General features: G+C 40.1%; 1 protein-coding gene across 5 annotated transcripts in view; it reads left to right on the top strand.

Moving 5' to 3' along the window:
- Positions 1-15,893, top strand: part of PHTF1 (putative homeodomain transcription factor 1) — a 59,106-nt gene that overhangs the window by 13,944 nt on the left and 29,269 nt on the right. For 4 of the 5 annotated variants that reach the window (XM_039249109.1, XM_039249112.1, XM_039249111.1 and 1 more), the window contains 2 exons: positions 14,351-14,420; positions 14,903-15,061. In XM_039249109.1, coding sequence (XP_039105040.1) covers positions 14,351-14,420; positions 14,903-15,061 — 229 coding nt within the window. Of the gene's footprint in view, positions 1-14,350; positions 14,421-14,902; positions 15,062-15,300; positions 15,379-15,893 lie in introns of all 5 variants that reach the window. The other variant, XM_039249113.1, reaches the window with a different exon arrangement.

Genomic DNA, 15,893 nt, shown 5'->3' on the forward strand with positions numbered 1-15,893 from the left:
TTTTTTGGGGGAGTCTTTAGGGTTTTCTAGATATAATATCATGTAATCTGCAAATAAGGACAGTTTTACTTCTTCCTTCCCAATATGGATGCCCTTTATTTCTTTCTCTTGTGTGATTGACATCGCTAGGAGCTGCAGTCAACACCGTCTGGCATCAAAGTGTGGAGAGGGGACATTCTTGTCTCATTCCTGATTTTAGAAGGAAAGCTTTCAGCTTTTTACTGCTGGTATGGGGTTTGGCTGGTATGGCTCTGGGTTTGTCATAGACGGCCTTTATTATGTTGCTGAAAGGACCTTTTGAGTGATTAACACCTTTACCAAGGAACAGTATCATATTCCAGAACTTAATTTAAAAAAAAAAAAGGACTCAGTTCAGTCTACCTTGTTTTTTCTCCTGTGAGTCTCTTACTATTCTCACACCAAACACTTTGCTCTGTCACCAAACACGTGGAAGTTTTCCCCAATACCATGCACTTCTCCCTGAGACCACCTGGGAATCCTACAGTGTAACTCGGTGCTGACACTGTCTCCAGGTAGATAATTAAAGGCTCAGTGCCACGAGACTACTGCCACCCCACTCTGGATACCAGTCGTAAGTAGTAGGCCCCCAGGTTCCCCACAACTTCTGTCCTACTTGGCTACAAATCAGGTTCCCATGATCTGCCCCTCAGGCTTGATTAATTTGCTAAGGTGGCCTACAGAACTCAGAGAAACACTTAGATTCACAGGTTTATTAGAGGATATGATAATGGATATGGATGAACAGCCAGATAGGGAGATACATAGGGCAAGGTCTGGGAGGATCCAGAGCATAGGAGCTAACGTCCCTGTGGAGTCGGGGTGCATCACCCTCATGCTGTGGATGTGTCCAACAGCCTGGATGCTCTTTGAAACCCATGCTCCTGGGGGTTTTATGCTGAGTCGATTAACCAACTGTAAGGCACCACATGGAGATATATTCAGATTTTCAGAGTTTCAAAACTTCATGCCCCCTCCCAGAAAGCATGGGAAGACACATCGTGTATTATAATGAAGGAGTAACCCAAAAAAGAGGAATCCGTAGTACCAGGAGACAGGATAGCCAGCACAGGGAGAGGTAAAGGGAATTCCAGGATAATTAAGAGATGTCCCAGGATGACAGTTTGTATCAGGCTTAGAACAGACTGGAAAGAAGCAAGAGGACAGGAAACTGTGATGCAGACATTTTCCAGGGGGAAGGAAAGAACCTGGTATTCATTGTGTTTTAAGCATATTGGGAGCAGATTTGTAACACTTCTAGGGAGTTTCAAGATGAATTAGTAATATGTATGTGTCAAGTGAATGAAAAAATGAGGCTTACCATACATGACCTTTATTATGTTGAGGTACATTCCCTCTGTACTCATTTTGTTGAGAGTTTTTATCATAAATGGATGTTGAATTTTGTCAAATGTTTTCTCTGCATCTTTTGAGATGATAATATGATTTTTAGCTTTAATTTTGTCAATGTAATATATTACATTGATTGATTTGTGGATGTTGAACCATCCTTGCATCCCTGGAATAAATCCCACCTGATTGTGGTGTATGATCCTTTTGATTTATTGTTGAATTCAGTTTGCTAATTTTTTTGAGAATTTTTATATCTGTGTTCATCAGGGATATTGGCCCGTTTTCTTGTCTTGTAGTGTTCTTGTCTGGTTTTAGTATTAGGGTGATGCTGGCCTCATAAAATGAATTTGGAAGTATTCCCACCTCTTCTAATTTTTGAAAGAGTTAAGGATTGGTATTAATTCCTTGAATGTTTGGTAGAATTCACTAGTGAAGCCATCTGGTACAGGAATTTTTTTTTAAATATATAAATTTCTTTTTTTTTTTTTAAAGTTTATTTATTTTGAGAGAGCGAACGAGCATGAGCAGGGGAGGGGCAAGGAGAGGGAGAGAGAGAGAATCCCAAGCAGGCTCTGTGCCTTCAGTGTAGAGCCCGATGTGGGGCTCGAACTCCTGAACTGTGAGATCATGACTTGAGCTGAAACCAAGAGTTGGATGCTCAACTGACCGAGCCACCCTGGTGCCCCTACAGGAATTTTTTTTTGATTGAGAGGGTTTGATTACTGATTCAGTCTCCTTACTATTAATCAGTCTGTTCAAATTTTCTATTTCTTCCTGATTCAGTTTGGGGAGTTTGTGTGTTTCTAGGAGTTTATTATTTCTTTAGGCTGTACAGTTGGTTTGCATATAATTGTTCATATTAGTTTTTTTAATGATCTTTTTTTCTTATGATATCAGTTGTAACATCTCTTTCATTTGTAGTTCTGTTTGAGTCCTCTCCTCCCCTCTCCCCCGCCACCCCCGCCTTGGTAAGTTTAGCTAAAGGTTTGTCTATTTTGTTTACCTTTTAAAGAAACCCACTCTTGGTTTGTTGATCTTTCTATTGTCTTTTTAGTCTCTATTTCGTTTATTTCCACTCTGATCTTTGCTATTTCCTTTTGCTAACTTTGGGCTTGTTTGTTCCTCTTTTCTAGTTTCTTGAGATGTGAAGTTAAGGTGTTGTTAATTTATTAGGGTTCTTTTCCCAATGTAGACATTTATCACTCTGAACTTCCCTCTTAGAACTGCTTTTGTTTCATCCCATAAGCTTTGGTATGTTGTCTTTTCATTTTCATTTGTTCTCAAAGTTTTAAATTTCTCTTCTGACTTCTTCTTTGACTCATTGGTTATTTAGTAGCATGTTGTTTGTTTTATTTATTTTTTAGTAATGTGTTGTTTAATCTCCACATATATCATTTCATTCTTCTTAAATTTATTAGACTTGTTTTGTGGCCTAATGTCATCTAGGCTGGAGAAGTGTTTTATGTACACGTGAGAATGTGTATTCTGTTGCTTGTGGATGGAATGTCCCACACATATTGGTTAAGTCCGTCATATCTAATGTGTCTTTTGAGGCCAGTGTTTCCTTATTACCTTTAATTTTTATTCCACTTATTTAAACCAATGGAAAAATCCAGTCAACCATTTCTCTCACCCCTGTCCTCAGCTCTTGCAAACACCAATCTGTTTTGTGTATCTATAAGCTCAGTTTGCTTTGGATTTCGTTGTTGTTGTTGTTGTTTTTAGATTCCACATTTAAGATAGATCATATGTTATTTGTCTCTCTGTCTGACATATTTCACTTAGCATAATGCCCTCAAGGTCCATCCATGTTGTTGCAAAAGGCAAGATCTCACAGCCCACAGCTAACATTATACTCAATGGTGAAGAGCTGAAAACTTCACCTATGATCAGGAACAAGACAGAATGCCCATTTTTTTTTCACCTTTATTCAACATAGTATTAGATGTCCTAGCCAGAACAGTTAGGCAAGAAAAAGAAATACAAGGCATCCAGATCAGAAAGGAAGAAGTAAAACTGTTACTTTTTGTTGATGACATGATACCATTTTTAGAAAACCCTAAAGACTCCACCAAAGACCATGATAATAAGTGAATTCAGTAAAGTTGTAGGATACAAAAATCAATATAAAAATCTGTTGTATTTCTCTACACTAAAAACAATCAGAACAAGAAAAAGAATAGAGTATATAATTTATAAATATTAATGCACCCAATGTAGAAGCACCCAAATATATAAAGCAAATAGAAATAGGCCAAACACAGAAAACTATGAAACATTGATGAAAGAAACATTGATGAAAGAAAGTGAAGAAGACACAGATAAATGGAAAGATATCTCATGTTCATGGATTGGAAGAATTAAGATTGTTAAAATGTCCATATTACCCAAGTGATCTACAGATTAAAAACAATCTATCAAAATTCTAATGGCATTTTTTTGCAGATGCAGAAAAATCGAGCCTAAGATTCATATGGGGCTACAAAGAACTCCATATAGCTAAAACAGGCATTAGTAAGAAGAGCAAATCTGGAGGCATCACACTTTCTGATTTCAAATTTTTATTGCAAAGCTTAGTAATCAAAACACTATGATACTGGCATAAAAGACACCTGGACAAATAGGACAAAAGAAAGACTCCAGAAATAAACCCATGTGTACACAGTCAACTAATCTTTGGCAAAGGTGCTAAAAATACACAACGGGAAAAGGAGTCTCTTCAATAAATGATGTTGGGAAAACTAGATAGATATCCTCGTGCAGAAGAATGATATTGGACCTTTATTTTATACCATACATAAGAATCAACTCAAGGTGAATTAAAGACTTAAGTGTAAGTCCTGAAACTGTATAACTTCTAGAAGAAAACAGGGGAAAACCTCCTTGACATTGGTCTTGCAATGAGTTTTTTTGGATTTGACCGCAAAAGCCCAGGGAACAAAAGCAAAAAGTAACAAGTGGGACTACATCAAACTAAAACATTTTTGCCTAGCAAAGGAAGCAATCAACAAAGTGCAAAGGCAACCTAAGGAATGAGAGAAAATATTTAAAACCGTATATCTGATAAGGGGTCAATATTCAAAATATAAGAGAACTCACACAACTCAGTAGTTAAAAACAAGTAATCCAATTAAAAATGGACAAAGGACCTGGACAGATATTTTTCCGAAGAAGATTTATATATACCAATGGGTATATGAAAAGGTGTTTAGCATCACTAGTCATCAGGGAAATGTAAATCAAAACCATAATGAGATATCACCTCATACCTGCCAGGATGACTCTTATCAGAAAGTCAAAAGAGAGATGCCTGGGTGGCTTGGTTGGTTAAGCGTCCCACTTTTAGTTTTAGTTCAAGTCATGATCTCGTGGTTCATGAGTTCGAGCCCTGCACTGGGGTCTGACAATGTGAAGCCTGGTTGGAATTCTCTCTCCTTCCCTCTCTGCCTCCCCCACCCCGCCTCACTCTCTGCCCCTCCCTCTCTCCCCTTCTCTCAAAATAAATAAGTAAACTTAAAAAACAGAGTCAAAAGATAGTTAAGTTTTGGTGAGAATGCACAGAATAGGGAAATTTTATATACTGTTGGTGGGAATGTAAATTGGTATAGCCATTATGGAGGCTTTTCAAAAAATTAAAAATAGAACTGCCATTTGACCCAGCTATCCCTTCTCTGGGTATTTGTCCAAAGGAAATAAAATCCCTATCTTGAAGAGATATCTGTACCCCCATATTCATTGTATTATTCATAGTAGCCAAGATATGAAAACAACCTAAGGGTTCGTTGATGGATGGATTGATAAGGAAAATGTTATGTGTGTGTGTGTAATGGAATATTACTAATCTTGAAAAAAAAAAAAAAAAAGGAAATCCTGCCATTTGCAGTCACATGGATGAACCTGAAGGGCATTATGCAAAGTGAAGTAGCCAAACACAGAAAGCAAATACTGCACAATCGCACTTATATGCAGAATGTCAACAAGTCAAATTCCTGGAAACAGTAGAATGTGGTGTATGTGGTGTATATCTTAACTCCTGGTGATACAGAGGTTAAGATCTAGAGGAAATGGAGAAATGTTGGTCAAAGGGTACGAACTTTTTAGTCATAAGGTGAGTAAGTTCCAGATACCTAATGTACAGCACGATGACTATAGTTAATAATACCGTGTCATATGCTTTAAATAGGAAATCAAGCATTCCTAGCACGCAGCTATGTGAGGGGATTGGCTATGTTAACTAGCTTGATTCATGATGTCAACGTATATCAAAATGTCACAAATTATACCTTAAATATATGCTACTTTTGTAAATTATACCTCAGTTAAGGTGGGGGGAAGAAAAAAATGAGGCAGTCACAATTGTAGGACAAACAGTTTCTAAGAAAGGAGATATTATCATCCTTTATTACCTGGCTTAGCTGGTAACAATATTTATATAATCAGGATACTCTAAACATCAATCACTGATTGAATTAAAACTGGGGTAAAACTGTATTTGAGGGAAACATTGTAGTTTGCGAGGGCGTGGGTATTTGTGTGCAGTGGTGCAGTGAATACCCAGCATGTAGTATGTGCCTGGCTTTCTCCAGCACCACATACACACTCCTGCTCTTTTCTTACTGCAGTCCTCCAGAACTAGATGCTTTATTCTCACCCTGCAGGCTAACTAAGAAAGCTGTTTCCTCATCTACGGCAGTAAGAAATGAATGGATAGTACCCAAAGTTGATGAAAGCACTGTACACATATAATTTAGAAATAAGAAAGAATAATGAGGAATTAGGGGTAAGGAAGGGTATTTTTTTTTTTTTTTGTTATTAGCCTTGTAATATAAGTATTGTAATAAAATAAAGATTTGGTTTAGGAGAATCTCCTGCCCAAAAAAGAGAAATAAAGTTACCTGAGTAATAAGATAGATGTGTATATGGAATCCATTTGAGATAAAAGGACAGTTTGACAGACACAGAGGCATATGAATGGTTATGAAAATACCATTATCTTTTTATTTATACCAGTAGCAAAACCCCTCAAATCTCATCAACATTTAGGCATGAACTTTGGAGTTCACTAGACTTAAATGTGTATTATCTTTATTTTCCTAGTTGCTCAGTGCCTTCCTGTGGGAGGCAAATCCTTCCCTGCCCCACAGACTTGCAGCTGAGCGGGTGGGGTGTGAGCAGAACGTGACCTTCCTTCCCTTGATCCAGTCCGGTCCTTTCTCGTGCCTTCCCTATCCAGTGAGCAGCCGGAGTGCCAGGGCTGGGCTTTGGCATTCCTCCGTGGCTTCGTCGTCACGCTGCCCCCACATTTTCAATCCCCAGGACTTCTGGATTCTGCCTTCTAAAGCTTTTGACGATGAATACTTTCCCCAATTTATATTTCCGATTCCCTGGACGGATGTATCGTTTGCACCCTGCTGCCTGCAGGCCAATCCGCTGGAGCGCAGTGGCCTCTGTGTTTTACGTATTTATTGTCTGTGGCTTAGTCAGCTGTCGTGCAGCAGTGGCTGAGGTCAGTAGCTGTCACAGAGGTGAAGTCCGCAAGGCTGAAAATGCCGTCTGGCTTTTTACAGATAGTTTGTCCACGTTCCATCGAAGTTACTGGAAGAGCATTTTTGTCCATTGAAGTTACTGGAATAGCATTTTTGTTTTGAACGCCGTTCTCTCTCCCCAGCCCTCTGTCACTGAAACCGGCTGGTTACTTTGTTTCTGTTTTAACATAAATCAGATTGTTTTTCTCCTAAGTAAAGCTGTTCGCTGACTTGCTGGTACCCTTATGACGGACACTCTTAACGTGGTTATAATCCTCACAGTCTGGGTTCTTCTTCCCCTTCCTGCTTCTCCCTCTCATACCTTTACCCCTTTTCCCTTCCACTCTCCTTTGGCCTTCTTGAACTTTCCTAAGTTTTTGTCATGCTATCTCCTGTTTCTGGGTCTTCTCTTAGGCTTGTCTTTATTCCCCTTGTGCTACGTCCCTCGTCCGTCTTCGCAAATCCTCTTACCCCGTCGGGTCTCCGTCAGATAGGAGTTGCCTTTGGAAATCTTTCTTTGGCTTCTGAATCGACCGAGTGGCCCTTCGTGCGTGTTCCAGCAAGGCCGTGCAGGCTTTAACTGCTGCTTGGTCGTCCACCGGCCGCCCTTGCGCTGGGCGCCTTCCCTCTGTGCCTGACCAGACAGTGAGCCGACTCTCTCCACGGCGACAGAATGGGAGCTGTAGCGCACTGAAGGGCGGGGGTGGGCTGCAGGGCGTCACTGCAGAGCCGCCAGGACTTCTGTCCCTGTGCCTACGAGGAGGAGCCCCGCAGGAGCGCCGCGGGTCAGGGGACCCTGGCTGGGGCGGCGGGTGGAGAGGCCGCAGCCGGGCTGGGCGGGGACTTTCCAGACCGCCAGGGCGGGGTGGGGGCGGGGGTCCCGCTTCTCTCCTGCCATCGCTACTCGCCCCCCCACCCCCCCACCCCCCGGTTGTTAGGGTGGAGGTTGTGGCCGCTAAGGAAATGGAGTCACAGCTCCTGGAGCTTAATCCCACTGCACCTTTGGGAGGCCAGCACTCCCCCGCCCCCCCGTTGCTTTGGAGCGCATCCGGTGCCCGCCAGTGAGGCGCAGGCCTCAGGCCGCGGGCTGGCTTGGAGGGAGAACGACGACGGGGTTGGAACGTCTGTACGGCGAGGGTAATCAGCGGTGCCTGCCCCACACGACAGCTCTGAGGACCAAATGAGTGGAACAAGTTAATGTCAGTATAGAAAGCGCTCAGGACAGAGCGTGCTGTTTCCCGTCACTGTACCGGACTATGGCACGTGCAGGACAAAGCCGAAGAATCCTGCAACGAGAGCAGGGTGTGTGTTTTTTGTTCTTCTCTGTACAAACATGTACAGGATTGTAGGGCCTTTCTCATGTCTCTTAGGAGCACTGGTCAGATTTATTGGTGACTTCTCTCCCTTTAGGAAAGAAAACATGGTAAGGGAGGTTCAGGGGGCGTTTTCCTGAGCAAGCCTCATACGCTGGCTTTCTTGTGAACAGAGCCGTGATGTGACTGACTTACTGCTGTATACCTAGCTCAGCTAGAGTGTCAGGCGTGTAAAGGCACATGTTGAATATTTGTTGACTAAGTGAATGAATGAATGTATTTCTGTTGCTAAGGGAGGTTTTCATATTTAGTAATTGCCTCCAGTTAATACTAATTCTAATTCAGGGCGCCTGGGTGGCTCAGGCGGTTAAGCATCCGACTTTGGCTCAGGTCATGATCTCACAGTTCGTGGGTTTGAGCCCCGCATCGGGCTCTGTGCTGACAGCTCCGAGCCTGGAGCCTGCTTTGGATTCTGTGTCTCCTCTCTCTGCCCCTCCCCCACTTGTGCTCACTCGCTCGCTTTCAAAAATAATAAACATGAAAAAATGTTAAAAAATACTAATTCTAATTCTATAATGTTAAAGGTGAAAATGTTAACAAATTTAGCAAAGGAAGCAGAAAAATTAATTTGCCTCTAAAGTTAAGGCTCTTAAAGCTTCTTCAGTTGAGAGGTACTGATGTAATGTCCACAAGGTCTTTGTCCATTAGAATACAATGCAGTGATGTTTTTACTTTTGAAACTTTAATTTCTGCTTTTGAATGTAGCCAAGATAATTGTTATTCCCATGGATATTATGTGGATTTCAAAAATTAGTGCATGTGTTTTTTAAAGGATTATTTGTTTCTCTGAAATGTCTAATTTTCAAAATTTGATTCCTTCTAAGATTTAATTTAAAAAATTTTTTAATGTTTATTTTTGAGAGAGAGAGAGAAACAGAGACAGAGCACAAGTGGGGGAGGAGCAGAGAGAGAGGGAGACACAGAATCTGAAGCAGGCCCCAGGCTCCAAGCTATCAGCACAGAGGCTGATGTGGGGCTTGAACCCACAAACCACGAGATCATGACCTGAGCCGAAGTCAGACACCCAACCAACTAAGCCACCCAGGCACGCCCTAAGATTTAATTTTATTACATTTAAGGTGATAGAACATTCTTATGTAAAATCTATAGTTTGAGTTGAACTGTATAGAAACATAGGGGGTCGCCTGGGTGGCTCAGTCGGTTAAGTGTCCAGCTTCGGCTCAGGTCATGATCTCACAGTTCATGGGTTCGAGCCCCACGTCAGGTTCTGTGCTGACAACTAGCTCAGAGTCTGGAGCCTGTTTCAGATTCTGTATCTCCCTCTCTCTCTCTCTGGCCCTCCCCTGCTCACGCTGTCTTTCTCTCTCTCTCAGAAATAAATAAAACATTAAAAAACAAACAAACAAACAAACCATAGGATCCACTTGAGAGAAACTGGGTGGATGGAACTAGAGGGTATTATGCTAAGCAAAATAAGTCAGAAAAGACAGATATGTGACTTCACTCATGTGGAATTTAAGATACAAAACAGGTAAACATAAAGGAAGGGAAGCAAAAATAATATAAAAACGGAGGAGGACAAAACATAAGAGACTCCTAAATACAGACAACAAACCAAGGGTTGGGGAAGGGGCTGTGGGAAGGGGAGGGGCTAAATGGGTGAGGAGCACTAAGGAAGACCCTTCTTGGGATGAGCACTGCGTGTTATACACAGGTGATGAATCACTGGATTCTACTCCTGAAATCATTATTGCACTGTACACTAACTAACTTAGATGTAAGTTAAAAATAAACAAAATTTTTTAAAAAGCTAGAAATTTGCAGCCCTTTAAAAATTGGCTACAGAGCTGAAGATCAAAACTGGCTCAATGTGTAAAATAGGGAAATAGCAAATGTCTGTAACCTTTAATTTTTACTTTAATTTTAAAGGTTAAATACCTAATTTTTAAAAACTTGATTAGCATTTAAATATGTTGATTATGAAATTAAAATTAATCTTTTAAAAGTTTTGAAGTAGTGAAGCAAAACTGTTAGGCAAACCAAGAGTTTAAAACACAAAAGATAGGGGCGCCAGGGTGGCTTAGTCGGTTAAGCGTCCGACTTTCGCTTAGGTCATGATCTCGCGGTTCGTGGGTTCGAGCCCCGCGTCGGGCTCTGTGCTGACTGCCAGCTCAGAGCCTGGAGCCTGTTTCAGTCTGTGACTCCCTCTCTCTCTGACCCTCCCCTGCTCACGCTGTCTCTCTCTCTCTCTCTCTCCTAGAAATCAATAAAACATAAAAAAAAAAAAAAATTTAAAACACAAAAGATAATTCACAAACTTACTTATGATTCATAATATACAGCAAGGTTATTATGACTGTTAAACCCTGAGGTTTTTTTTGTAAAAACTCTTGTCTATATGTTAATAAAATTGAGTAAATGCCATCCTTTTGGAGCAATAATGATTAAGAAACATTAGAAACTTGGAGATGCAGAAAGTACTTTATCGAGGTCCACGCATTTTTATCTTTTAGGAGAAATGAATACATGTCTACTAACATCACAAATGAAGCTCCTTTAATTTGAGGTGGTAGAAGATAAAGCCCTGAAAGGATTCTTTCTTCATGCTCTGAAAAAAAGTTTAGGACTAGATTTTTGGTTAAATGTGGTAGATTGGCCATACACATTTATAATCTCTCCCTTCTGAATCACTGCTAAGTTACATGAAAGGAATCCATAAAGGGGTTGTATAAAGTGCATATGCCACAAAGGCAAGGAAAAAGATTAGGAGGAAGGTGTCTGCAGATGAGAAATCTACACATATTTGGAAGATAAAAAGTGAACGGAAGAGAGCATTAGGAGAGCAGGGAGAATGCCAGCTGCCCCCGTAAAGCCCCCCAGAGGGGCTTAGGACTTGAGTGCACCAAGGTTCCATGTGAGGCAGAAACGAGCCACAGGGCTCAAAATAGGGGATCGAATAAAGTTTGTATACAGAGAGGTCGGACCTCCTGCCTCCTCATCAGTCCCTTAACGACACAGGCAACGGTGCCCCTTATGAAGGAGACTGCTCATGTCCTGGGAAGACTCATTGGAGGAGGTCTGTGGACACTGAAGAGCAGGGAGAATCGTGATACTAAAACCAGAATTATGAGCCCCCCTTGGTCTAATCTCAGAACTTCTACCACAGAAATCTGTAGCCTTCCTATCCCTCTGGATACTGACATTTGGTGGTTACCTCTAGCTGGTTGATCACACTGCAGCGAAACTCCAAATCTGTAAGCCATGTTCATATACACAGAGCTTCCAATAAGTTTTAAAGAATTTCTAGGCATATCGGATAAAGGGTTAGTTTCCAAAATCTGTAAAGGAAGTTCCCAAATTCAATCCCCAAAAAACAAATAATCCAGTGAAGAAACGGGCAGAAGACATGAATAGACACTTCTCCAAAGAGGACATCCAGATGGCCCAACAGACACATGAAACAATGCTTAGCGTCCCTCATCATTAGGCAAATACAAATCAAAACCACACTGAGATACCACCTCACGCCGGTCAGAGTGGCTAAAATGAACAACTCAGCAAACAACAGATGTTGGCGAGGATGAGGAAAAAGGGGAGCCCTCTTGGCACTGTTGGTAGGAATGCAAACTGGTGCAGCTGCTCTGGAAAACAGAATGGAGTTTCCTCAAAAAATTAAAAACAGAATTACTCTACGACCCAGCAATAGCACTACTAGGAATTTATCCAAAGGATACAGGAGTGCTGATTCACAGGGGTACATGTACCCCAATGTTTATAGCAGCACTCTCAACAGTAGCCAAAACATGGAAAGAGCCTAAGTGTCCATCAACTGATGAATGGGTCAAGAAGATGTGTTTTATTTATACAGTGGAATACTACACGGCAGTGAGAAAGAATGAAATCTTGCCATTTGCAGCAACGTGGATGGAACTGCGGGATATTATGCTAAGTGAAATAAGTCAGGCAGAGAAAGACAAATATCACATGATTTCACTCATATGTGGAATTTGAGAAATTTAACAGAAGACCATGGGGGAAGGGAAGGGAAAAAAATAGTTTCAAACAGAGAGGGAGGCAAATCATAAGAGACTCTTAAATACGGAGAACAGACTGAAGGTTGATTGGGGGGTGCTGAGGAGATGGGAAAACAGGTGATGGGCATTGAGGAGAGTACTTGTTGGGATGAGCACTGGGTGTTGTATGTAAGCGATGAATCATGGGGATCTGCTCCTGAAGCCAAGAGCACACTGTGTACACTGTATGTTAGCCAATTTGACAATAAATTATATTAAAAAAATTTCTATTGAAGCAAAATGTGTTCAGTAAATATGGATATACTTATACACACACATATATAACAGAATTTTAAATGTACAGGTTGAGGAATTGCCACAAACTGAACATAACTGTGTAATAAGCACTAAGATCAAGAGATGGATAATTAGCAGTACCATAGAAGCTTTTCTATGTTCCAGTTACTGCTGCCAGCAGAGGTAGACCAATATTCTGATTAGTAGCACTATAGATTAATTTTGCCTTTTTGAACTTTATATAAATGAAATTACCCAATACATACATTTTTGAATCTAATTTCTTTTGTTCAGTGTTATGTTTGAGATTCATTCATGTTGTTGTATAATTATAGTTTATTCAGCACACCACCACAATTGATCCATTCTACTGTTGATGAGCAATAGCCAATTGTTGTTGATGGGTAGTTTCCAATTTGGGTTTTTTATAAATAATTCTTCTATGAACATTTTATCCACATTATTTAGTGAAACACATACACATTTGTCTTGGGTATATACCTTGAAGTAGAATACTTAGTCCATCAGGTTTTCAGCATCTCATTCTAATATATAAAGAAATGGCCAATGATTACTAGATATTTGAATAAATTCCCAAAGTAAAAGAGAATAGAAAGGGACGAACCCAAAAAGGAAAAATGAAAAATTTAATAGAAAAATTAAAGGAAATTTCCAGAAAGCAAACCAAAAAGACAAAAGAGGTAGAAAATACAAGAGAAAGTTAAGTCTTAGAAGGGAAGAAATAAAAAAATAAATTATAGGAAAACTTCCCTAAAGCTGAAAGGCTTTGATTTCCTTAGAAGGGATTCTCAGCACAATAGATGTAAAAGATTCCTATCAAGGCACATCATTCTGAAATTTCTGAACACCATGAATAAAGTAGAGATTCAGAGGAAAGAAACAATTCATGCTCAAAGAATCAGGGATCAGAAAGGCACTGGAGTTTGCAAGAGCAACATTGGAAGCTAGAAAACAGTAGAACAATGTCTTCATTCCTGAAGGAAAATTATTAACAACTTAGAAACTAATCAGTTTTCTGGCGTTTGAGTATTTGGAAAATGATAACTATTTTAACTGACATCATAAGAATATAAAATATGACTTACAGGGAATAACACTTCATGATTATAACTACTGATTACTGATTTATCAAAAATGAATATAACTATATTGTAAGGGTATATGTTTTGGGGGATGGAAGTTAGGATGTGGGGATTGGTTGTGCAAGACAGCTAAATTCTCATATGCTGTATTAGGTATTGGTAAATTATTTCTCAAATCGATAAATGACATGATGGCAGCATAAACATATTATTTAGAAGTATGGAAGTAAAAGCCCAGAGAAACAGGTTAAAAAAAGGATGAAAGTTTTGATGAATTTGTTTTTGATGAATGAAACCAGGAGGAGGAGAGAGGGACCTATTATTTTATTCTTACTGATCCTTTGGCATTGTTGGATCTTTTTTTTTTTTTAATTAAAAAAAACCTTTTCTTTTAAAAAAAAAAACCATCACTAAGCTCCACACCCAACATGGGACTTGAACTCACGACCTCAAGATTAAGAGTCCTCCGCTCTAAGCCTGAGCCAGCCAGGTGGCCATTTTAAAAAGTGATAAAAGTATATATTTACATTACTTGATAAACTAAGAACTAAAACAAACATTAATGCTAAGCTTTTTAAGGACCATTAGGATTAAAGTGTCCCCAGTAAAAGGGAGTCAGTTATAAAGAAAAAGAGATGTGAGTTTCCCTTTTGTATTTAAAAGAGCTTTTTAGCCTTATCTCTGGTTTTGTTTTGTTTTTTATGTAGGGCTTCAAAAACAAACCAAAAAAGATGGGTCACATAAAACCAGATTTGATTGATGTGGATTTAATCAGAGGTGAGTTCCAACTTTGGTTCGTTTCTTATGTATATTATTATTTCATATATCTTCCCTTTATGATGGTGTGTTTTAATCTCCAAAAGGAATATTCTTCCCTCATCATTCAGGCCTTTGGATTTTTTCCCCTTTTCTTTGGTACCTTGTGGCTATATAAATTACATGCTGTCCATATACTACATGTCCATATAAGGCATGTCCTTACCGTAGAAGGGTAAAAGAGGGATGAACTTGGAAACTGCTGCTGTGTAATTGAGGAAGATATACTGTATGACCTTGAAGCAAGCATGATTTCTTTGGAGCTCCTATCCTAGTGATGGAGGCAAGAAGCTATATTTAATGAACATCTAAGAGGATTCTTTTTCACTGAACCAGTTACGTGTTGATTTTTCCTCTCTGCTGATTTTAATATAATGTTACAAGGAGGCATTACTGCAGTATATGTAAAAGGCTTGATGTTTTGCTTTCTTGTGTATTTAAAGGCTCAACATTTGCCAAAGCCAAGCCCGAAATTCCATGGACATCTCTGACTCGGAAGGGGCTTGTTCGGGTTGTATTTTTCCCGTTGTTCAGCACTTGGTGGATTCAGGTTACCTCTCTAAGAATCTTTGTGTGGCTGCTACTGCTTTACCTCATGCAAGGTAATTGGAGGGTGGAATAAGTTATGACAGGTGTTTTTTGTGGTGTTGTTGCTTTTGCTATTAGATAATGCAGACCTTACTGTTCTTGAGTTTACCGTTTCTTTCACAGTTTCAAGTACAAAGAAGTGAAGGGATGTACACCGTTTGGAGATCATCTTAGATTTATTTGTTTCACAGAGCGAATCATGATTGTCTAACTCTCTTCTCTTGAGTTTCTTTCTGCCCATCTCACTGGCCAGGCCTTTTCAATCTCTTCTTCCGTGTCACCTCTGAATATCGGATTACCTCAAGACTGGATCGTGGATTCTCTTCTCTGGGTACTCTCATCAAGCCCCATTGCTTCAAATATAGCTGATCAACTGGTGATTCTCAAATTTGTATCTCCAGGCCACATCTCTCTGCTGAGCTTCAGACTTGTGAATCTAACTGGCTGCTTTTAGGCATTTCTGTATAGAGATTTAACAGGAATCTTGAACCTAATCCTCCCTAAAATGAACCTCTGGATTTTTTTTTTTCATCATAGTCCACAACACCAGCATTGCTTTGCCTAGACCACTGGAATGATGTCTACTGAGCCTTCTTCCTGCCAACCATTATTTTCACCGCAATTAGAGGAATCTTTTATAATGGAATCGATATCATGTCAGTTTCCTGCTTAAAACCCGTGAGAGAATTCTCCTTGCCCTTGGAGTAAAGATCCAGACTCCTCACCACGGGCTGCAGTGCCCTACTGGGCTGTTCCCTGCTGACCTCTTAGAGGTCATGTCTTACTGCTCTCCTTCTCCCTTGCTGTAGGCATAATGGCCCTTTTTCTGTGCTTTGTACAGAGTTC

Source organism: Hyaena hyaena, unplaced genomic scaffold (assembly GCF_003009895.1).
Source record: "Hyaena hyaena isolate Hyena2069 unplaced genomic scaffold, ASM300989v1 scaffold_330, whole genome shotgun sequence".
In the NCBI taxonomy this organism is placed as follows: Eukaryota; Metazoa; Chordata; class Mammalia; order Carnivora; family Hyaenidae; genus Hyaena; species Hyaena hyaena.